Source organism: Mya arenaria, chromosome 9 (assembly GCF_026914265.1).
Source record: "Mya arenaria isolate MELC-2E11 chromosome 9, ASM2691426v1".
In the NCBI taxonomy this organism is placed as follows: Eukaryota; Metazoa; Mollusca; class Bivalvia; order Myida; family Myidae; genus Mya; species Mya arenaria.
The window spans coordinates 64,986,315-65,010,889 of record NC_069130.1 but is presented as its reverse complement, the minus strand read 5'-3'; the positions used below and the strand labels follow the sequence as shown (position 1 = coordinate 65,010,889).

Sequence of the window (24,575 nt, the reverse complement as noted above, 5' to 3'; positions counted from 1 at the left end):
TTCGTTTATTCCAATCTTGTTGTACACATGTACGTACGTTTGTGTGTGGTAAAAACGGTAAATATACAAATAGACTGTATCACTAGAATGTCAACACAAAATTACATATAGTTTTGCCTTTAATATTTATGCAAAAAGCTACAGAAACAAGCTCAGTAGCAAAACGTTTACGGTTAAGTGGCACTGGGCAAACGCCAAAGACATAGAATACAAATTCATAAACAAGAAACATAGAAGAACAGTACAAAACTCTACAAACAGCACAGTGCATACATACTATATATATATATATATATATATATATATATATATATATATATATATATATATATATATATATATATATATATATATAAATAATTGGTATGTTAATCAAGAATTGTTAGGTACCGCCTTGGAACGGTCAGTAAAATGTTAATTTACTGGGGGTTTTAACCAGTTTATGTGCACAAACCTCACTCTTATCCCAACGATCCTTAATAAAGATAAAACGCAAAAGGTAAATCTTATCAAAGTATGCATTAGGCCACACCAAATTAATGTTTAGTTCCTCGGATTTTTGCCAAAAAAAATTGGAGCGAGCGAGCGAAAAAAATTTTTTGTCAGTTTTCATAAAAACCGAAGCGAGCGAAGAGCGAAAAATATATTTTTCCTTATATTCAATATAAATGAGAAAGATTGATCAAATAATTGCCCTTAAACCCAGTTTAATGCCATCTTGAACTGAACCTCTAATGGACATTGGGAAAATGTTGGAATACATACTATTTATTCATCCGTGTTTAGTACAAACATTATATGGATATTTCTAATTTCTTATATAATTAAAACGTACTTTAATATGACGATCATTCATAATAATAAATAACCCTGCTTTTAGTAAAATTTTTGAAACGACTTATATAAATCTACCTTAATCAGTTTAACATAATATGCAACTGTATTTAGACATAACTTAGGATTGATTTTGGATTTGTAAAAAATGATCACTTACACACTCGCATCATCAAACATCAGACTCCATATAACATAGACTAAATTTTGTTTTTATTATCACAGGAAATGCAGTGACATGTGCTTATTAAAACAAAAAGAACAAAGAGTATTTTTCAGAGTACTTTTTTTGGTTATTTAGATGTTTTTATGCACCAGCCAATTGTATATGCCCCCCCCCCCCCTAAGTCCGGAATAGCGGGGACTTTGAATTCCGGTCTCTCAAAACCCGGGTAAAATACCCGACCTGCAGGGACACACTGCTGGTAAAATCCCTGCCAAATGGCCCGCAACCCCGAATACCTATGTGAGGCCCATTCCCGACTATTTTCAATATGAAGACAAAACCACATTCACTAGGCACTGCGGGGCCACCTGAAAGGTAAAAACATAGCCCATTGCCTCTGCTGTACCCGGTATACCACGGAAACAAGGGTGAGGGTCGGGCGGGGCAGTGGTTACAATTGACAAGTGCATTACAATCCCGGATTATGTTGCAAATAAAAACAAAATATAAGGTGATAAACTTAGGCTTACTTATATTGAGGTATATCCAGACCAGTGTTTATATCGCTATTTGTGAAAAGATGTTTGTTCAAAACTGTTGCTTTGTCAGAATTTGATCAAAAATGAGCTTGATACATCAATTTGGACCAAACAATGACTCATGTTTCAGTTAAGTTGACCTGTGACATCTTCAGTATCGTCGTAACGAGGTAAAATGTTGGTCCCTTGTATTATGACTTGAATAAAATAGTGCTAAGTTGATCATTCCGATTTCCATTCAAATCGAGTCACTAATTACGCAATATAATCGCTACCCGTCTCAGATACACATGCTTTATTGCGTAATGATTGCTTTAAATAATGATCCTTTAGTGTATGAGACGATCAACAATGACTTCAAGCATGCTCAAAACATATTTATTGTCAAAAATAAGATTTAATTTCCAAACTTCGAGCCGCATTGTTTATACCGGAAGCGGCCATTTTGATTGAATTTATTGAACCCATGCTAAACCGATCGATATACAGTATAAAAACACTACGCATCGGTAACTTCCCTTTACAAAAACAAGAAAACTAGCGTAGAAAAATTATACTTGATTATTTTTAGCCTTCTAATAAATTATTACCTGAAAAAACTCTGCTTGGCGATTTCAAAAAAATAGGAGCGGTAAATCCGGGGAACGAAATATCAATTTGGTGTGGCCTTACCTTGAGGAAACTTATCAATTAAACAAATAATACTAGACGTAAAGGTAAACCCCTGCAGACGGAGGGAATCAATTCAGAGCACCTAATGCAAACTCTTTTCAAAGAAACGATGCAGTCATCGTTAGAAACTAAAAACATTCCACACAGTCTGCCTTAAATTAAAGGTTTAAAACTGTGTAATCATAGAGTTTCATAATAAAAAACATCATTGTACTAAAACTAGGAAAAATTAAAGAAAAACATTATTAAAAAAGCGACTTGTACTTGCTAATCTCTTCTTCCAAATGATTTGAAAATGTAAAATATTTGAAGAAAATGAAGTCACATGCCAAAACAATCGTAGTCAGCCAAAACGTGTTCGCCAAATACGGTTTTAAAGATAACATGAATTAGCAAAATCTTCATAAAAAAATCAAAGCACTGAAAGTTTAGTTATGAAAGGATGCTATATTCAACCCAATATTTTGTTTCAGGTATTCATCTTCGATAACTAGAAGGCAAGTGCTCTTCAAAATATTGCCTTTATATCCACGGTTTAAATAAAGTCCAAGTAATTCATTAAGTCTATCTGCCCAACTACCTGCTGGAAACATTTTAATTTTACGAATTTTCTTTAAAACATCACCATAAAAATCGGGATGAGCAATAATATCAGCAATGAGCGATTGAAGACTACTACTGTACTTTGATATGAGATTATACTGACCATTAACACATTTTGAGAAAGTTTTCCTTAATTTAAAATATCTGAAACCCTGTTTAAGAAGTTTTTGCGTCTAAGTTTACTGCGAGAGCTGATTTGTTTTACATCTGTACATATTCTAGCAAATCATATCAACTGTGCAATAAAAACACCATATGATTGTGAAATAGAAACATCACCATCTAAAGAAGTGTAATTAATTATTTTAAAATTAAAATCATCACGTTTATCATAAAGATTGACGCTCAATATATCTTCCTTTACTTCTAGTTGCAGATCTAAATAGGATGCTTTTAAAACGGATGTATTAGATTTATTAAGTTGCAATTGTGAAGGGTATATCGAATGAATGTTATCTGTAAATACAGGATTATCTTAACTTAGAATATCATCAATATATCTAAAAGTGCTATTGAATTTATCAACAAGAGCTCGATCTCCAGACTTAGTTAATTTTAACATATATTCACTTTCATAGCAGTATAAAAAGAGGTCTGCAAGTTGAACTTTCTAGAATTATCAAGGAAAATATATACTTAACATAGCAATGAAGATATAACGTCTTAGTTTCAATCCATATCACTCACGTGATTAAATCTAACAAATAGACATTTTTCTAACAATACGAAAGTACGAATGCGCTTGACAGAAAATAACGATTGTAAATATATCAAGACAATTGAAGCAAGACATTATAACAGTCAGTTTAAAATACATACATTTTTCCGAGCATCTAAGTCCAAATCGGACTAAAACTTTCGGTAGAAAGAAAATGAAAGCCTCGTGGTATGATTTTACCAGAAACTCAAAAAAAAAAATGCGCCGAAAAGCCAATGTTACACACAATTAATTTAAATTAAAAGAATCAGCATACTTCCCACCTGTTCTAACATTTTCTGCACTGTACGCCCTTCAGGAATGGGAGTAAAATTTACAAAATGTTCCAATAAACGTTAACAGGCAAGATTATAATCTTATCAAAATACGACAGTCAAAATGAATAATGATGACTAAGACATTCTTTAATGCAGTTGAATATAATTACTTCAAAAAGGACTCGACTGTTCGGCTCTTACAGAAACATTAAGAATAATATATATGTAAACTAACGTTGAAACATTAAAATTAACTTAAGACTGCCAGTATTTTATCCAATATATCTTAAACATCTTAAAGCATTTCTTAATTCAGTATTCACAATGGCAATCATAGTCTAAAAATGTTGCAAATAATTACAACAAAAACAAACCTGACAGTTTGTAAATTAGATAAGACTATCTAAATCCTTAGGAAATACTGAAACATTAGTTTCCTACCAACTGCACCATATGAACAACTGGTCTGGTATAAAATACCTTGTTGCCTTCCCTAATAACAATATCTTCGACCTTGTGAATTCTCCCATCCACACTTTGGAACACCCGCGTGACTCTACCCATAGGCCAACAGTGGCGAGAAGCCTCAACATCTTTTTACTTAACAACATCACCAATTTTCAACTGAGTTTGCTGCTGACCCCAGTTGCACCTTTCCTGTAATGTTTGCAGATATTCTCGCCTCCATCGAAGCCAACACTGACTAGCCAAATACTGAACTTGTTTCCATCCAGCCCGATGCAAGTCCTTATTGGCAATAGTGCCAAGAGGGGGGTTGTCCCTCCATCCAAATTGTGTCCGACTTTCGCAAAAAGCTCTGAGAAGGCTCATCTTCAACATTTATCGCATCTGCTTGAATTTTATCAATAGCACCACCAAGCAAGTGCCCCTTTCAGAACGGGAAACTTTCATTTTACCACGTACAGGTACAAATCTCCCCAGGGTATTAGTAAATGTAGAATAATATTTATCTTCAATGACTTCTATGTGAACAGCTAGTTTAACATGTAAACAGTACAGTCTAACGTTTTGATGCTGCTTATCCCCCTCTGGTTTCGCCTTGTAACAATTTCCCAAGGGCCGAAGAAGTTTGTACTCCTAAATTGTCTGATTCACATTGGAGATTTCAACGGCTTAAACAGCTCCGCATATGCATATGAAAATAGATGCAATTCTACTCTTTCCATCTGGCTAAGTGAACCATCAAAGTAACTCCTAGATGGTGGAAAACTTTTCATGACTTCAGGAACATTGAAAGCAATCTTGTGAAGGCGTAACCTACTCAAATATCTCAAGAGTAAATCTACAGCGCCCTCTACCGTTGACTTTGACGTCAGACACAAAGCTTTGAACATCTTGATCAGATTTCTACACTGACTTGCGGTGACCGTATGTCGCAATAGCAGGGGAAGGACTGTTTCCGAAAACATGCTTACACATGCGATACTCAACTAAGGGGTTTAAAGGGTTGTTATCTTTGAACAATAGAAACCGCAGCAGATTTCTGTCTTTCTCATGAATATTGAAAGAGTAGAACATTTGTTCAATATACAATTCACAGTAACATTTTCCTTTCTGAAACGCATCAACACCCTTTGCAAGCTGTTAACAAAGTCAGGACCTTGCAAAAGAACTCAGTTTAAATGAACTGTACACCAGATTGGCACCAAAAAAGGTATATTTCTGTACCGAATCTCAGGACAGTTATTTTTTTAAATGTTTTGCTCTTTGATGTCATAATTATAAAAAAAACTAACAAAATATAAAATCAAATCAAGTCTGAGACCGGTGTCGCCAAAATTGCAGTCCAGTGTTGTATCCACCGTGCTAAGAAGGCTCACACGAAATGGATGGTGGGAATATTTAAGCTATATACCTAACTTGGTATTATCACGTGATAACATCGACCGGCCAATCACACATAAGGAACGAATTTAATAGAAAGACATACCTAGTAATCTTTGTAATGAAAAAATACGAAAAAACTGCAAAATAACTAAATTAATTCTAAACCATGTGGTACTTCAGATAGTAAGTATCAATACATTGGACACATCGATACCAAGTTTATGTTAGTTTTCGACATTTATTTTTTTCGGCATTTAATCAAACGAGTACAGCCCCCTTTATACAAACCTTTAAACACTACCAAGGGGTCAAACACAACTCGAACCTGACCATCTTTTCTCGGATGGTTAAAAATAGGCAAATACCAACATTCTTCAGCGGGACTCAAAACTGGTGCTCTTTCTTCTGCAAGACCATTGCTGAGTAACATGCCCATGAAATCAAAAAATGTTCTTAATTTATAGAATTTTTCTCAAGGCTCTTGGAAAGAGTATTTGCTCCTTTGAGTGCTTGCGCCCTGTTATGAGGTAGCCGTGGACGCAAAGGGCTCAAAGAAAGGGGTGCAACCCAACTGCCATCATAACATTTCTGAAACAGACTATCCATAACACGAAGAAACTCTCTATCCCCAACTGACGTAGATACCCTGTCATCATTTGGAGTTTTGACAAAGATGAGAACTTAGACAGAAGCCGAGAAACAATCACATGGCTTAAACAGGGAAGTTCGGCCATCATTAAGAATGTAAGTCTTGTTAGCATTGGCAATATCTTGGGCATGAATTTGTCCTACGCACAACTTCCTAATTACAACCCATCCCAGACCCACACATTGTGCAAATGGTGCCCCTGGAGGACCAACAACTTGATCAATTACATGATGAGCCTCAGTTACGTCTCTACTTATTAGCAAGAGAATGTTAGCGTTCTGGTCAAATTCAGGTATTCAATTAGCAATAGTACACAAATGTTTATGGTTACGTGCACGCTATGGTGTACAAATCTCAGTCTCATCACTTGGTATTTTGGTCAGCCCGACGACCTAAGGTCATGAAAGTACCTCCACATGATTCAAGTATATATTCATAACTTTTACTTCTGATACCTAACAAAGAATATAGTTCTGCTTTAACCAAAGACCTATTGCTCTGTTCATCTTTATTAGCATTACATTTTATGACATTGATAGTATTATCAACAGTGAACATATTTACTAAAACAATTTTAGCAGATGATTTTCCAGAGTCATTTTCACAAATCTCTGTACAAGAACTAACAACCGTGATGGTTGGCTGATCCGTGCGGATCTGTAGCCCTATTGATGCTTTATGACACTGCTATATGCATAGCCCCACAATCATATCTTCTTGAACAAATACTACACCTTATTTGGCTCTGGCAATCACGAGCCATATGCTTCTCAGACACTTAAAACACTTATAATCTTTTAGCACGTTACTTTTCTCTTGGAAAGATTTATATTTAAATACTCTACAATTTTCTAATGAGTGATTTCAACAGTGTTTTTTTCTTGTAGAAATAAAGATTTTCTTCTCATTCACCACATCTGTGGTCGTTCTCTTCGGAGCATCATAGTTGAAACTTGGGTCGTTACGAATTTGACTCTGGTCATGTATAAACTGGGCACACATTTTGGAATGGAGGAAATGGCACGCTGTGTTTCCTCTTTTAGTCAGTAGCACGTCCAGTCCACTTTTCTTGAAGGTTGTGCGGTAACTAACATATGAATGGCTTAATCAAATGTTTTACTTTGTAGTGGCGGGGCAACTTTTGAGAGCAGGAATATGACCTTGGTAACTGATCACTACGTAAGGATGCATACCGAATATTAAGTGTCTTGACCTTGCGTTTTCACAAAAGAAGTATCAAGTACTTCACTATATCTGTGTGAAAAAAAATCGGTTTCAGGGGCAGGACAAATTTTGAGATCACGGACATAATTTAAGCATTCTTAGTAAAGGTCCACTGTGAGAGGCTACATATTGTTATTATCAACAGAGTGAGTCATGTGAATTCCAGTAAGATGATTTTACAGAATTAGGTCAGCTTAAATAATTTAGATCTATTGTTACAGTTAATAAGTTCATCTAATTTAGAGTTTGGGTGACGAATGTAATAAGGAAAAATAAGTTTTAAAGTATGATTGAAAAATGGTTATATTCAAGTAAGTAGTGAAATTTATCACCAATAACATTCTTAGTACATAACTGACATAATCTTTGGTTTCTCTCAATGTTCATAATGCCTGCCTTATTCAATTGGTAAAGAATGATTTGTGGTCCTAAATTTACAAAGTATTTTACTAAGGTTACTAGGTAACAAGTCAAGATAATCTTCAAAACAATAATTGTTCTTAAAATTCTATATACAAGACATTTGGAAGAGCTATCAACTGGACTACGGGGACCTACCGCTACAGGTACACAGTTTACAAATTTTCGGCTTCTGATTACCGCTATCGTACAGCGTCGGAATACCGCTATTTGTTATAATTTTAAACACTTTTATGCAAAGAGCAGAGAATTTAATCTCAAGATCAAGATGAGTTATCAATGAGGTAAACCGTTTATCAATTTCAAAATAGAACACATTTTGAACAAAATTAAAGAAATTAATTACAAACAGTATATAGTACATACAATTATATAATATAACACCCATATTAGATCAATGTTGCATTTCCCCAATAAGCGAAGTATACATTATCCTTAATTGGGTAATATTTGTACATTTTTCTTTTTGCTCAAAACCTTTAATAGACAGGTGAATGCAATAAACTGTATATTATCGGTTTTAATATGTAACGGCATTAAACATGTTTACTTATCAATAAATATGACATATCGGCATAACTACTTCGGAAAAACACAACACTCTCATTAATACACTTCGGATATGATGAATATTGGACAAAGAAGCAACAACCGTAGACGTGTGCTGACGTCATTGAATTGAATACCATCATCAGTAGAAAACGCACGGGCAAAACAGCGCAGTAGTAATCCTGTGATATGTAGATTGTGGTATTTTTCCTCTTCGGTATTTGTTCATTTTTGATTTTTATAAAACTACTATAGGCGAGTTATGTACATAGAAATTACTTCTTTTGCCAATTTGTTTAATAAATAATAAAGGATGATATTATTCAATAATACACTATGATATATATAGTTTTAGTAAAGACACTTCATCTATGTATTACAAAATTGCCAGAGACGTATAATGTTATTATAGATCACGTGTGCAAGCATAGATACACATTGCAGTTCTTGTTTTCCTTATAAATACGCTACGGCAAGTATTTAATATTTCGACAACAGCATTTGTGTAGTTCGGTATATTTCAAATGTGCGTCTAAGGCAACGTTGCGGAACGTTATTTAATTCAATCAATTTATGCATTAGTGTGCTTAAATTGAAGTAAATTGAAGCAATCCACATACATACTCTCTGGAATGCCATGTGTGACTGAACCAGGCGTGTATAAATACCCTATGTTAGAAGACATCACATAATTACAGTTTTTCAGGTACATGTCATTTCATGTAAATGTGAGAAATAAAACAAAAACTAAATGTATTATTTAACAGTGGTGTGAACATGTTTGTGTCTCTAATTCATTGCTGTTTGGGTCCTAGCCTTGTGAAGCTAAACAAGACTTATTTTCGAATGTTCAACTAATGGGCTTGTCCTTGTAGTCCTCATTATATTAAAAGTATTCCTGTTTCTTTAATTATATACAAATGCATTGAACGGTGTCAAAACAATATGTTTTATATAAAATAAATTAAAAAGGAATTATGACAATCCACTATCATGATATTTTACACACATGCTCATTCATTTCCCATAAAAATGTATACTTATATGAATAAAATCCAAATACTGAGTCACAATTCATTCATACATCAGGGTATTTATATCAAATATAAAGGGTCTGAGTCTTTTGATTTTAGAGAATAAGATCCTGTTTTACTATATATGTATTTTGGGAAACGGATATCAGATCCCGCTCAAAACAGGTACAAGAACCGGCCCGCACGCGCCATATACTTATTAGCAATGAATAACAAGCTTTTCTAGTTCTCATTAGCTGAACCAAAATCAATCAGGGCCATCATTTTATCGGCAATAAAAAGAAAAAGTCCTTTTAAACGAATAAACAGTAGACACACTCTACGCCCAGCTTATTCCCGTATAGGACGAACAAAAGCAACAATTTGTTTGGTATTTATAAATAAAGATATTTCCTATGATATTATGTTTCTTACTTTTAACTTAAAGGTTGTTTTATCAGCACGCAGAAGTATTTTCTAACCTTTTCACTGTTAATAGGTTATGGCTTTAGTTGCATAACATGATTAATGCTTCTTGTGTAGAATATGATTTGACGTACCTGTTTTGGTCCTCATTCGAATCCATAGGGCAGTGCCGCCTGAAATAATAACTATTTAAAAGCAACATGTAAAGAAATTGAAAAGTTAAGTGTAAAACTTGCGTTTCATGTATGTGTACCGAGTGGATGTAGACTGAGAACAGTTTATGCCAGAACTCACAAAAAGAAGATACATATTATTTCTTTTTGTTTCTTAACCATTTGATTGAATGCCGATGAATTTGATTGTGCTTCAAATAAATAATCACAAATCAAAAATTAAAGAAGTTTCGTAAAACGTATTTCCTTGTGGCTTTTTACCGTTTATTTATTTATTCAGAGTGACATAGTTACCCAAAACCTGATCATATTTACGCCGAGGAGAAGCACACACAAACACACACATATTGTTGGACGACTCAATGCGTTTTGTATAGTTAAAAAGCAAGCAATTTGATTGGTAATGATCTGCAATTTGATTGGTTAAAAATAAGATATAGTTTGACCAGAAATTATTGAGAATTTTATTAACAACTTTGATGTGGCAACATATTGGTTTTGTGCTCAACATCAATTAACTTCTTTAAATATAAGGGGACGTAACTCTTTTCTTAAATTTTCCAGTAGTCTGTTAGAGGGATCTCCCTTTGTTTACATTTGAGCAGACGACCTTGAAAGTTGAATGTTAAAATGAGTGCATCTGAGAAAAGAAAGATTGTTTATGAGCTCTTTAGTGATGGGGTTACAACTGCAAGCACCATTTCAAAAACTACAGACATTCCTCTATCTACTGTATACAGGGTTTTGAGAAATATTGAGAACTGACAAGGAATAGAGCATAAGAAGGGAGCAGGTAGGCCTCGAAGTTTGACAGTTGGTGATCGGAGGAGTTTGGGTTTAGTCACATCCCAAAACAGGAGATGGAGTATTTCCAAGATCAGAGATGAAATGATTTACAGGGGGACTGTGCCGGTATCCAAAGAGACCATGAGGAAAGAGGTTCATTCCATAGGCTATGAAAATAAAATGCAACGCCATCCCTACTCATGAGGCCAGAGCAAAAACAGAAGAGGTTGGATTGGTGTTTGCGCCACAGAGACTTTAACTGGGATAATGGGATATTCTCTGATGAAAGCTCTTTCTGGCTTTACCCAAATGGTATGAAAATGAGGACTAAAGACGACAAATCTTCACTTTACCAGCGACCAAAACACAGTCCCAAGTTCCATTTGTGGTGTGGGGTATGTCTCTTTGGAGTTTCGTCACTGTGAGTCTTCGAGAGTAACCTTACCAGTGAGCGGTATACAGACATTCTTCATGGACATTTGCTGCCAACAGCCCAGGTTTTGTATGGACATGAATGGATTTTGCAACAAGATAATGATCCAAAACATACTGCCAAACATGCAAAATCCTGGTATTTAGCGTAAAATGTCACAGTTCTGGAGTGGTCAAGCTACAGTTCTGATCTGAATCCTATTGAGAACATTTGGGGGTTAATGAAGAACAATATCAACCAGAAAAACGTAACTACCATAGATGCTATGAAGCAGGAGGTAGTCAGTTTATGGGACTCTATGGACCCTGATTTGATAACTTCTTTGATAGGGAATATGCCAAGGAAGATTGAAGCATGTATTACTCAGGAAGTCGGACAAAATATTAAAAGCTGGTGATTTTATATTGTGAATATATGTTCAGTATCATGATATAAACGAAAAATTGATGCTATGTTTTTTTTTTAGTTTTATGTATAAAAACATAAATCTCAATAATTTCTGGTCAAACTATATATGATTCATAATCAAAGCAGATTCTGGCTTACGAATTTTGCTATGTATACCAATGCAATGTTACCGAATATGTAAAGCATTATAAAATGGCTTTAAAACAAACTATTTAAATAAATAATTAGAGTACTTTTGTAATTAAAATTATCCCCCTTTCAAAAATATGTTTTCTGAAGATACTATAGGCAATGATAATTAAAACAAAATAGTTTACGACCATCATGATGGTAAAAATCGTCACACTGGTAATTGTCGAATAACAGCCTCCATTTTCGCTCAATCTACCATAACTTACATCTTTTTATATCCTGCTTATAAAAAAATATTATGTAAGCAATAAAAGTCAATGCATGTAAATGGAAAAAATAATTCAAATCAAGAGGAAAATATTACTTCCTCTTTATTCGTTCTATTTATAATAGCTTATGTGTTCTTACCAACAAATATAAGGACAATGAATACTGTGCTGGAAACGATTCCAATAACTATGGCAAATAGTGAGGGTGCAGACGTTGTTTCTGGAATTGAAATAAATAAAGTACATGGGAAAATTAGTTTAATCCCGCATATTTATTGACCTCATAAAGGAATATCACGAACGAAGTTTGTTTCAAATAAAAAAAAATACGAAAGAACCATTTTCAATGTATAACTGTATTAAGTACTGTAAGAACCTGAGACTGTTAAGGAAACTGGTCCATTGTGTTATTTTTGAGAAGCCAATGAGATGTTCTAATTATGGGGCTTATACACACGATCTCTTCGGTAAATAGTGAACACCTGATGGTTTGTACACAACATCGTTCTCGACACTATTGACTTCCATAACAAATTTGAATACATGAGGGAGACATTTTCATGGCAAATATGCAGTTTTACTTGGGTAGAATTTTGTGGCCAGCAGTTATACATACCTGTAGTTGTAACTTCTTGTAGACGATGGGTTGTCCCGCTTTGGGTTTGAACAGTCAGGTTTAATATTGTAGGAGGCACAAATGGAAAAGGAACAGAAGGACAATAAAATATTACTACAATATCACGACAATCAATATAAAAGAAATCATCAACTTATCATCCACATAAAATAAAGTTATTGTTCAGAACATAACATTTCAGGTATGAAGGTTATGCCAAATCAATTCAGGTTAAGGATAAACTACCATTGTAGTTACACCATCCCTGTTATACACATACCTGTTAACTGGCAAGCATTGTCTTGAGGTGTTGTCACGGTAATACCCTTGTGGACAGACCGAAACACAACTGTAATCTGTGAATATCAATAGCACTATTAATAGTTTAAATGATTACTATAACAATCTTGTTAAGTGTTAAGTTTATGTTATAAAACAAATTTATGGATACAGCCAGTTCTAACATTAACGAAGAAGATCCTTTGCGTTTTCAGTGTTACAAATTTCCAGTTTGGAAGAATAATAATATATATCATGTGTGTCCGGTCCGGATACAAAAATGCTACACGAGGGCCCGTGTGTTCTTGTAAACTTGACAAGCCTTGTTACCTGTTTACGCACGTGCTCTCCGGTCGGTTTTCCTTTTATCCCGACCGTAAACACTTTGTTGATATATTTTTCTTGCACACCTCAAATTATATTTTTGTGAAGACAATGACATAGAAAAATGCATTTTTGTACATTTCATCAAATAGCGTACATGCCATTGTTTACTGACGTCATAACGTGTACTAGTTTTAATTCAATGCTGATGTCTTTTAAGAAGTAACTCTTCTAAAATCAATATTTTGATGATTTTTTACTTTCATTTTTTTTTATAAATGTTTGTGAAGAAATACTTTACTGTCAATAAACTACAGTTATTGGGTGTCAGACGAAAGTTTTCACTGGAACTCCATGTCTGTTGTGCAAGAAATACAGATCATTTAACAACAACAACAACAGTTTACCACCATTTTATTATTTGCATTGTTATAAAGACAGAATAGGGAAAAAGATTATTTAAAGGCAACTTTAATGTATTTACCCAACGGAAATACATCTTTAGTGCTTCAAACTTAAGTGCATTTGAAAACATTTGTCGCTACTATTATTTTAGTAAGTACGCTTACTTGATACCAACTCGTTTCCTGAGGGACATTCCTTTATATCACACTCTTCCTTTGAGTAAAAGCACGATGGTACATCTCCACCAATAGGGGCATAACCATGTTCATAATCACATCTACAAAATCCATCAGACTTTGTTCTATCCTCCCATGGAATTCCACAACTGAGTTTATGGTTCTCAGGAGTGCATTGATTCTTTTTCTCTAATGTACAGGTATGGTATGTGTTTGAAGGAGTACTTTCTTCGCTGTTGTAGTACCAACTGTCGTTACACTTGTCACACACTATGATCCCATTGTTTGATGGTAATTCCATGGTGTTTTTGAAAAAACTGATGTACGGCTGCTCTCCTATCAAAGTAACAAATTTGAGCTGTGTATAATGTCAATGAATTCAAGAGGCATATATCAACAACCATTAAAGCTAGATTCATGAGCCTTGCTTTAAATGTGTTTAAATCATGAGTACCAATTATCGTTCAAATAGTTTAAGCACTTCAGCACCGCCGATAAAGAAGCCGCTGTCAACGAGAACAATGTCTAGACTATGACACAATTTTTTATGAGAAACAACCAGCTATTTTGAAAACAGACAAGCTACACATGGCACTGTGACAAATGATCCGTTTGTATGAAGCAATACTTTGTATATGTAAATTCGGTATGATCATGACATTGAACTGAAATAAAGTAACGACACGAATTCATATCGTACAAGATCTCCATGTACTACACAAGTGTTCGATATACTATAACAATCCTCTTAAATGTTCTTGGGCGTCTGCAAAACAAACATTGGAAATAAGTAGACTGACGAAAAGTAAATCCATTGCAAAACAAAAATGTCTCTTCAGACAATTGATTTACTGTGTTCACAGGGTTTTTCAAACAGGTTTAGCCATCTCATACAACTTGGTTCAAATACCATAGAGACAATTTACCTGCGCATGTTTCATGAATATTGAATAACTTCGGTTTAGAATATTTTGCAAATTGTATGTTTATCCGTGATGCCGCTACGATTTGTCCTTCATTCATTCATGCAATCAACCAAATCGGTATTGAAATTATACACCTATTTATTCTTTGGCTAAGAAAGCGAACAACAGACAATCAAGGGAATTTTAACAATTTGTAAATTTGTAAATTATGATTTCTAAATTAAATCTATGGAGCAAGGCGGATGTGTGAACTCAGTGGAATGGAAAAGCTCAGGACATTTAAACGGTCTTACAAAAATCCATCTCACCAGGTGTTTCAAAATTATGTTTTTTTTATTCCTTATTCCCGCCGTCATATACGCAGGGCAAAACATGTAAAAGTGAAGAAAGACCATGTTGTTTTTCAAGTTCGTCTAACATACTTCTTTTTTTGGGATGACCTGCAATCAAAATATTTTATTGAAAGTTTTTTTTTTTCAAAATGGCGTACAAACCTTTTGAGCAATTTTGTACCACAGCCCAAGTTTGCCTGTACTCGGTGCGGTTATGATAGTTGAGTGCACAGTGGTATTCGGTTCCATCAGGGTAACCAACTCGGGAGGCGAGGCGCTGGTCTGCGCATTGACGGTCACAGAAGGTTTGTGGGCACTCTCCGTTAAACTCCAAATCATTCTGAGACACACATATACTAACACATTTGTTGTCAACGTTTTTGAACACTCGTTGTGTGTGAACTCCCTAGAATTGAAAAACAGATAAAAATGTTCTGGGCTTATGATAGAACATACTTCTACAGAGGAAAGAACCTAAACTAGATGTTAGGATAAATAACATTTGAGAACACTTCAAACGTTTCCATACATATAAATATGTATAAATCAACAAGACGAAATTGATTGACAAAAAGGTTTTAGGTTCAGCATTCAAGACCTCCAGGCAACTAAAATGCTATAAAAAATAAATCGCGTATCAGTTCAGATCTGTAAATTACTCCAGCAAACATTTAAATACCTTTAGCAGCCACTGGTCGTCGGAGGTAATGAGTTGATCGTTAGCTATGTGCAACTAAGATTTTATGCAGTTGAATAGAATATCAAACTACTTACATGGTGAATCAGACTCAAGATGAATAAATATAACATCATTGCGTTCATTGTAGAAAGTCTGCATCTACTGCTGTCCATATCTGTATGAAAACAAAACAAAAGTTAACATAAATCAAGATGCACATGATCTAGCTTACTTTGGCAATCAAATATGATCAATAAGAACACTATTATTTCAGGAAAACTGTTTTTTTTTATCAGATGTCAGACAGTCTATGTTGAAAAAACACCATAGCTCAATCTTTTATAACTCCAGTTGTATTTTTCTAGCTGTAATACAGTTATAATACGTTGTTAAAATATACTTTTCCCTGAAAATATAGAAATTAAACCCATGAATAAGAAACTATTTTGTCTGCGCATTCATTTATTTTTTTTATATTTAGGTTACTGTAGCTGTTTGAATTTACCCGCCGTTGAGAACAACGAGAGAAAGAAAAAAGAGAAAATGCTTTTGAATAATCTATTTATTTTAGCAGAAATGTACATTTAAATTAATATAAGTATTAAGATACGAAATTTTGCATGTCATTGGGTTATGGTATACAATGCCGCTGTGAACAGCCCCATGACTCATGGCTAGAGTCCATATGGTTGATGGTTGATGAGTCAATGTCAATTCATCAAGGGATACAGTTATTATAAGTCAATGTCATTTTCTCAATGGTTGGAGTAATCGAGGCTTATGAGTTATATGCATCAATAACAGGGCCATATTGTTACTTAACGGAGAATGACATGCCCCCTCTTCGTTAGTTAATAATTAGTGGTGTACTTAATCTGGTAGTCCATGGGTCACAAATCTCGATGCAAATTATGCTTGTTGGCAGATGAAGTTGAGGAAACAAGAGAGACAGAAGACCAACCTCACTTTGATGGGTTTCACATGTGTTTTCTTGAGGAAGGACTTGTTGTTTTTTAAAATTTGCAAGATCGTTTGAAGCTTAACTTTCATATTATTTCACGGTTTTGTAGGACTTGCAGTTTCTGCAGACGCTTAAGAGTTCTAGTTTACAATGAAGACAGACGCCGCAATAGTTCCAGAAGTCGTCAAATGGGTCAAAAATACCGGGGCCAGGAGTAAAAATTGACTCTTTTTGTCACGAAGGAAATCTTTTCTCCAATCATTGAAAGATGTCGAGTGTTAATGCCAGCTTGACAGTTTCAAGGACTGCCATGATAGTTTGCGAAGGTTAACAAAAAATTTGAAAGCTCGTTAATTGTGAAATTTTGACTTTTAAGTGTTTGAGGGTAAAATTAGATTGGATAATTGGAGATGCATGATCATTTGCTTCGAACACTTTGTGTTAAACTGTTATTAAACCCCAACATTCCTCCTTTCATAAACTTATCATATGACTTTGTTTAAGGATTAGTGTTGTTACCTATGTATTGTTTTTGGCTAATATACATATGTTAGCTGATATACAGCTATTTACATCTCCAATTTAACGTCCTAGGTGTGACATTGATTCATTTGTATTACTTGCTCGACAGTATAAATAGTATTTAAATAATACTTTTATTAACTGTTGAAGGTATTTGCGTGTGAAAACTGGTTGTTTTCTAGTAAGTTTTTTTTTATTTCTGATGTATAACTAAGAAATAAAAATCATTTTGTTTTGTTTAAAGATGTATCGCATTATAGTTTTTTAATCGTTTTTTTAATAGGAGGCTATGTTTCGCAAACTGAGGTTGTCGCTTTACAAAGCTAAAAGAAAACTGTATGGCTTTTAATGGAAACAACACATTACATATGTGAGTTAAAGGAGCATTTTTTCTGTTACATACACTTTAATACATTTTCATAATGTCTAGGATTATTGTCCTTAAAAAGAATTTAAAAGTATCTTTAAACTATATTTCCGAAACTACGTTTATTTCGTTCTATTGTGGTGCAGACATGATAGTTTCATATGTGTAAAACATTTTCAGTTCACAATTTAAACTTACGACCTCTTAGGAGAGTGGTTGCTAAGTTAGCGCTTAGGATGCAAATGAGTTAACGATATAGTGAGACTTTCACTCGCCCTTCAGAGACAACCTTAGCAACTAACGAGAGTTTTAAGTTAGTAGGCGCTACTGAAACAGTCACCAGTTACCAGATCACGGGATCAATGATATGATGATTCATCAGCTGGGAAGATTAAATTCATATCATAAAATATATAATACGTAACATTTTACATGAATAATATGTCTACATATAACTTACCTTAAATAAAGACATTAAAATGAAAGTTTAAATCAAGATATGTTGAAATCAGAAATCAGAACTTTGTCTATTTCGTTTTCAAATTTATAAATAGAGAGCATATATTACAAATGAAATGGGTGCCGTTGACAACGTTTATTATCAGGCTCTGCCCGTCTATGAAAGTATCAAACCAGGCCTTAAACTTCACTTATTGTGTAATTTATAAGATCTGTCTGATCAATCGTAATCTCATGGACCGTAAGTATTTCGACAAATTCGAATTTCCCATATACTTACATGATTCCGTTTTATATAGATAGTTCTTTTTTTAAATAATTTCACATGGAAATAGATCCTATTGCAGCATATACACGCCGGTGGAATGAAAAGGGTATGACTTCCATAGAATAATGACCGGAGTAGGGTCATTTTTCTACGACCCCCGTTCGTTATTCTATATATTATAACTGGCACTTGAAATGTAAACAAATGGTTCACTACTAGTAGTAGTAGTAGTAGATTTTGTTGTTTTTTTATAAACTGGGAGGCATTATTCTACAGGGGTCATTATTTTTCATTACACCGGAAATATTGAACAGTACTGGCCCGATGAATCCTGATGCCGTTCAGTGTGGACTTGCATGTGGAGTGTGGAGTGTTCTTGGCAAAAACTACTGTACACTGATCCAGATACAACAGTGTGTGTTATTTAATAAAGCACACGATATGACGTTACTACATTTCTGTCGGTATATCAGTCGTGCGCTATATATTCCCATTACTGCATTTTACTGTTGTTTGTAAAGATATAAAAGATAGGAGTGATATAACCCATGCAATAATTTTCATATATATCTAGTGTAATAACTATGCAAATAGGTAACCGCTTCACAGAAAAATTCATACGCGTTGTCCAAAAAAGTAAAAAAAAAAACATTAAAAACGATGTTTCAAAAGAAATCATGTCGGTTTCAGCTCCACGATGAAACGAATGCTGAGGAAGGCTGGGCTTAATCCAAACTAACACCTCTCTGATCACAGCGCCAGAAAATACCTCGTCCAGAAATTGAATGACAACAATGTTCCTGCGAACCAGCTTACGCAAACATCGGTACAAAAGAACATTGCAAGTATAAACACCTAAAGCCACACAAATCCAAATCAACACAAGGAAATGTAGTCCAGCATCCTGTACTCCAGTAATACCCCGCCTACTTCCATGCAAAATGCTCATTCTAGGCAGATGGCCAGCAATGCTCAAGTTCACACACTGTCACTGATTCTACATCAAATCTTACATATACTGGTGGATTTTACAACATTTATGGTGCTCCAATTCACGGTAATGTCCTTCAAAATGACAAAAAAATCATGCTGTAATCGACCGGCTACAAAGCCAATTCGCACAATTGAAAGCGACTCTGACGTTGACTAATGTTCTTTTTAAACTTCAGCCTCCAAATGACATTTACACACTCGCGTGATTACTAATGACGTCACACAGTTATGACATGGCTCTTATTATTGATATGATTGATTTAAATGGATAGTTTATGTATTCTTGTTGTTTTTAAGTGAGCCTTTGAATATCGGTTGATAATTCAGACATGATTTATGTTTTTATTATTAATAAAAAAATGTGTCGGGCTTTTTTCTTTCCTGTGGATATAGCCTCCTAATAAACACATAATTTAAATAATTCGCAATGGGACAAGAGAAGTGTATTGAAGAAACTTTGACCTAGATTTCGACCGTAAATGAGTTGTGTTATAAATAGAATCTCAAATGACAGTTTATTTTGTATCAATTTTATTAAACTCGTCATTTAAAATCGCTTTAAAATGAACTCGTTTAATTAATCTAATACAAAATAAAAACTCATTTGAGATCCTCCATATGTAGTTTTGCCTTTCAATATTTATCGGTTCCTACTTATAACATGTTGTTGATGGTTTCCTTCTTTGACTTGGATAACTTAAAAGGTCATATATTTCAATGCAATAACATAATAAAATCCTAAGCGATCGTTATTTTTGTTGGTTTTAGAACTAAATATATATATATATATATATATATATATATATATATATATATATATATATATATATATATATATTAAGAATAACCAGGGATGTTTTTCTTAATTTACATTATGCATTTTTGTAAATATTGCCGACCTAAACAGGACTTCGTAAAACTTGAAATAATTTAACGTACTAACCTTTTTGAAAAGGACACGAAATACTCATCCTTAGACACACAATAGACACTTTTTAGATGACCAACATGTCCTATTTTTTGTTCCGACACCAACATTATGAAAATTCTTATGAAGGCGTATACATGACCGCCGAACAAGTTTTTTTTAAATTATCTAAGTTGTAAAATATGCTTTAAGAGTTACCAAATCTTCGGGATTATCAGTTAAATTCCATTTTAAGTGAAAATAACATCGACCTAACGTTGGAAATTCCACAAGAGCACATTATTATCTGGTTCTGGTCCCCACACCAAACGACACGAAATGATATACATACATGAGAAATATAATTCTACGTCTCCTTTTGAAAGGCGTGATTTTTCCAATTTTGTTAAGCTTATTTCGTTTCACTCTAATAAGCAAGGTGCTTCCTCTTAAAGGTGTAAACTTTAAATCAAAACCAGATAGAGCAATTATCGGCCTTATGGGTTTTACGTTGGAGATTCCGTTCTATTTAAATCCATTACATTACCCATTGTAATACAAAACCACTTAAAGGTAAAAAACTGTTCCTTTTTTTTATTTGGTTTACCATTTGTTATGTTCCATTAAAAGTGTATACTCGTGTGAGTTCTGTGATGTTATATGTTCATTTTTTTTTTAAATCTGTTTCAAATTTATTATTTCATATGCAATCTATCACTGATGTAAGTAGTAGTAGTAGCAGCAGCAGCAGCAGCAGCAACGGCAGCGGCAGCGGTAGCGGCAGCGGCGGCGGCGGCGATGGCGGTGATGGTGGTGGTGGAAGTCGTGGTGGTGATGATTGTGGTAATGGTTGATATGATGGTGATGGTGGTGTTGGTGGCCGAAGAAGTTTGTGTTGCTGGTTGTAGTAGTACAAAGACAAATTCTGGACGTTTTGACGGTTATATCTTTTTAATGCAAGTATAGGTATTTCTTTACGGTCATTAATATTTCCACTCATTATCAGTATATATTAAGATATGTATTCATAGGGGCGGGGTCATTTCAATCTCTCTCTCTGTATATATATATTAAGAGAGAGAGAGAGAGAGAAAGAGAGAGGAGAGTGAGATTTATCGGTGTCTCCTTTTGTTCATGTTGATGATGGTTTTCTTTTTTGACTTGGAGAACTTCAAAGGTAATATATTTCAATGCAATAACAAAACGAAATCTTAAGCTATTGTTATTTTTGTTTGTTTTAGAATTTAAAATATATCAATAAATATACATAATAAGGATAACAACGGATGTTATTCTTTACTTACATTATACATTATTGCGAATATTGCCGACGTTAATAGGACTTCATAAAACTTGAAACAATTAAATGTACTAACCTTTTTGAAAGTCACACGAAATACTCATCCTCAGACACACAATAGACACTTCTTAGATCACCAACATGTCCTAGATTTTGTTCCGACGGCAACAATTTGAAAATGCTCATGAAGGCGTATACGTGACCGCAGAGCGTGTTGTTTTTAAATATATCAAAGATGGAAAATATGCATCTAAGATTTACCAGAGCTTCGGACGTCTTAGTTAAATTCCAATTTTAACGAAAATAACATCGACCTAACGTTGAAAATTCCACAAGAGCACATTATCAATCTAATTCTGGTCCCCACACCAAATGACACGAAATGATATACATACGTGAGAAATATAATTATACATCTCCTTTTGATTGGTGTGTTTAAATTATATTTTGTTAAGCTTATTTCGTTTTACTCTAATAAGCAAGATACTTCCCTTAAAGATGTAAACTTTGAATCAAAACCAGATAAATCTATTATCGGCCTTATTGATTATTCATTGGAGTTTCCATTCTATTTAAATCGATTACATTACCCTTTGTTATAAAAACCTGTTTAAATGTACAAAACTGCTCCGCTATTTTATTTGGTTTACCATTTGTTATTTTCCATTTAAAGTGTATACTCGTGTGATTTCTGTGATGTTATCTGTCTAATTCTTTTAAAGATTGTTTCAACTTCATTATTACATATGAAATATATCTCTGATATATGATATTACTTATCATTTTACACAATGGATATATTTGTATCTAACTAATTTAGTAATAGCATTAGGACTATCAGGAACCAAGCGAAAAGTTTTTGTATTGCCATGCCAAAGAGAAGTACATGCTACCACTGTCAATTTTTTAATGCATACAGTAGCATTTTTATTGTATCAATATATATGTGTATATATGCGTGAATTTGGGCATGTGCATGTAATCATTTGTAGTTTAAAATTAGAGTTATCAAATACTTAAACTTTGCATGATTATGATTTTCTTGTTGTTGTGGATGTTCTTTTTTGTGGCAATCTTTGTAAAATTTGATGTTAATTTTGGCCAAAAGCATTTACTTCCTGATATTACCATTATCATTACTACCTGAGGCACTAGCCGACACGCATCTGGAGCAGATGTATCAGGCAAACATTGGCGTTAAAGCCAGTGCACGATCCTTCGTCCATCCCGACAGACATCTGGAGCAGATATATCAGGCAAACATTGGCGGTAAAGCCAGTGCACGAGCCTTCGTCCATTCCGACACACATCTGAAGCAGATATATCAGGCAAACATTGTTGGTCAAGCCGGTGCACGATCCTTTGTCCATATCGACAGACATCTGGAGCAGATATATCAGGCAAACATTGGCGGTAAAGCCAGTGCACGAGCCTTCGTCCATCCCGACAGACATCTGGAGCAGATATATCAGGCAAACATTGGCGGTAAAGCCAGTGCACGAGCCTTCGTCTATTCCGACAGGCATCTTGAGCAGATATATCAGGCAAACAATGGCGTTAAAGCCAGTGCACGACCCTTCGTCCATTCCGACAGACATCTGGAGCAGATATATCAGGCAAACATTGACGGTAATGCCAGTGCACGAGCCTTCGTCCATCCCGACAGGCATCTGGAGCAGATATATCAGGCAAACATTGACGGTAATACCAGTGCACGATCCTTCGTCCATCCCGACAGACATCCGGAGCAGATATATCAGGCAAACATTGACGATAATGACAGTGCACGAGCCTTCGTCCATCCCGACACGCATCTGGAGCAGATATATCAGGCAAACATGGACGGTAATGCCAGTGCACGAGCCTTCGTCCATCCCGACACGCATCTGGAGCTGATATATCAGGCAAACATTGACGGTAATGCCAGTGCACGAGCCTTCGTCCATCCCGACACGCATATGGAGTAGATATATCAGGCAAACATGGACGGTAATGCCAGTGCACGAGCCTTCGTCCATCCCGACAGGCATCTCGAGCAGATATATCAAGCAAACATTGGCGGTAATGCCAGTGCACCAGCCTTCGTCCATCCCAACAGATATCTGGAGCAGATGTATCGGGCAAACATTGACGGTTATGCCAGTGCACGAGCTTTCGTCCTTCACGACACGCATCTGGAGCAGATATATAAGTCAAACATGGACGGTAATGCCAGTGCACGAGCCTTCGTCCATTGAGAGACGCATCTGGAGCTGATATATCAGGCAAACATTGGCGGTAAAGCCATTGCACGAACCTTCGTCCATCCCGACAGGCATCTGAAGCAGAAATATCAGGCAATCATGGACGGTAATGCCAGTGCACGAGCCTTCGTCCATTCCGACAGGCATCTGAAGTAGATATATTAGGCAAACATTGGCGGTAAAGCCAGTGCATGAGCCTTCGTCCATCCAGACAGACATCTGGAGCAGATATATCAGACAAACTTTGACAGTTATGCAAGTGAACGAGCTTTCGTCCATCCCGACAGGCATCTGGAGCAGATATATCAGGCAAACATTGGCGGTAATGCCAGTGCACGAGCCTTCGTCCATCCCGAAACGCATCTGGAGCAGATATATCAGGCAAACATTAGCGGTAAAGCCAGTGCACGAGCCTTCGTCCATCGCAACAGACATCTGGAGCTGATGTATCAGGTAAACATTGACGGTAATGCCAGTGCACGAGCCTTCGTCCATCCCTACACGCATCTGGAGCAGCTATATCAGTCAAACATTGACGGTAATGCCAGTGCACGAGGATTCGTCCATTTCGCAAAGCATCTGGAGCTGATATATCAGGCAAACATTGGCGGTAATGCCAGTGCACGATCCTTCGTCCATCCCGACACGCATCTGGAGCAGATATATCAGGCAAACATTGGCGGTAAAGCCAGTGCACGA

At 35.2% G+C, this 24,575-nt stretch overlaps 1 protein-coding gene across 5 annotated transcripts in view; it reads right to left on the bottom strand.

The window, feature by feature from the left end:
- The window catches only part of LOC128245409 (uncharacterized), a 38,231-nt gene extending 16,076 nt beyond the window's left edge, over positions 1 to 22,155 (bottom strand). Inside the window, exons 1-8 of one of the 5 annotated variants that reach the window (XM_052963551.1) lie at positions 22,029 to 22,155; positions 15,952 to 16,031; positions 15,340 to 15,583; positions 13,908 to 14,255; positions 13,016 to 13,091; positions 12,736 to 12,773; positions 12,259 to 12,339; positions 10,053 to 10,091 (exon numbers count right to left, since the gene is read on the bottom strand). In XM_052963551.1, the coding sequence (XP_052819511.1) occupies positions 10,053 to 10,091; positions 12,259 to 12,339; positions 12,736 to 12,773; positions 13,016 to 13,091; positions 13,908 to 14,255; positions 15,340 to 15,583; positions 15,952 to 16,029 (904 nt within the window). In that variant the 5' untranslated portion in view covers positions 16,030 to 16,031; positions 22,029 to 22,155. The other 4 variants (XM_052963548.1, XM_052963550.1, XM_052963549.1 and 1 more) reach the window with 4 other exon arrangements.
- Positions 22,156 to 24,575: the final 2,420 nt, after the last annotated feature.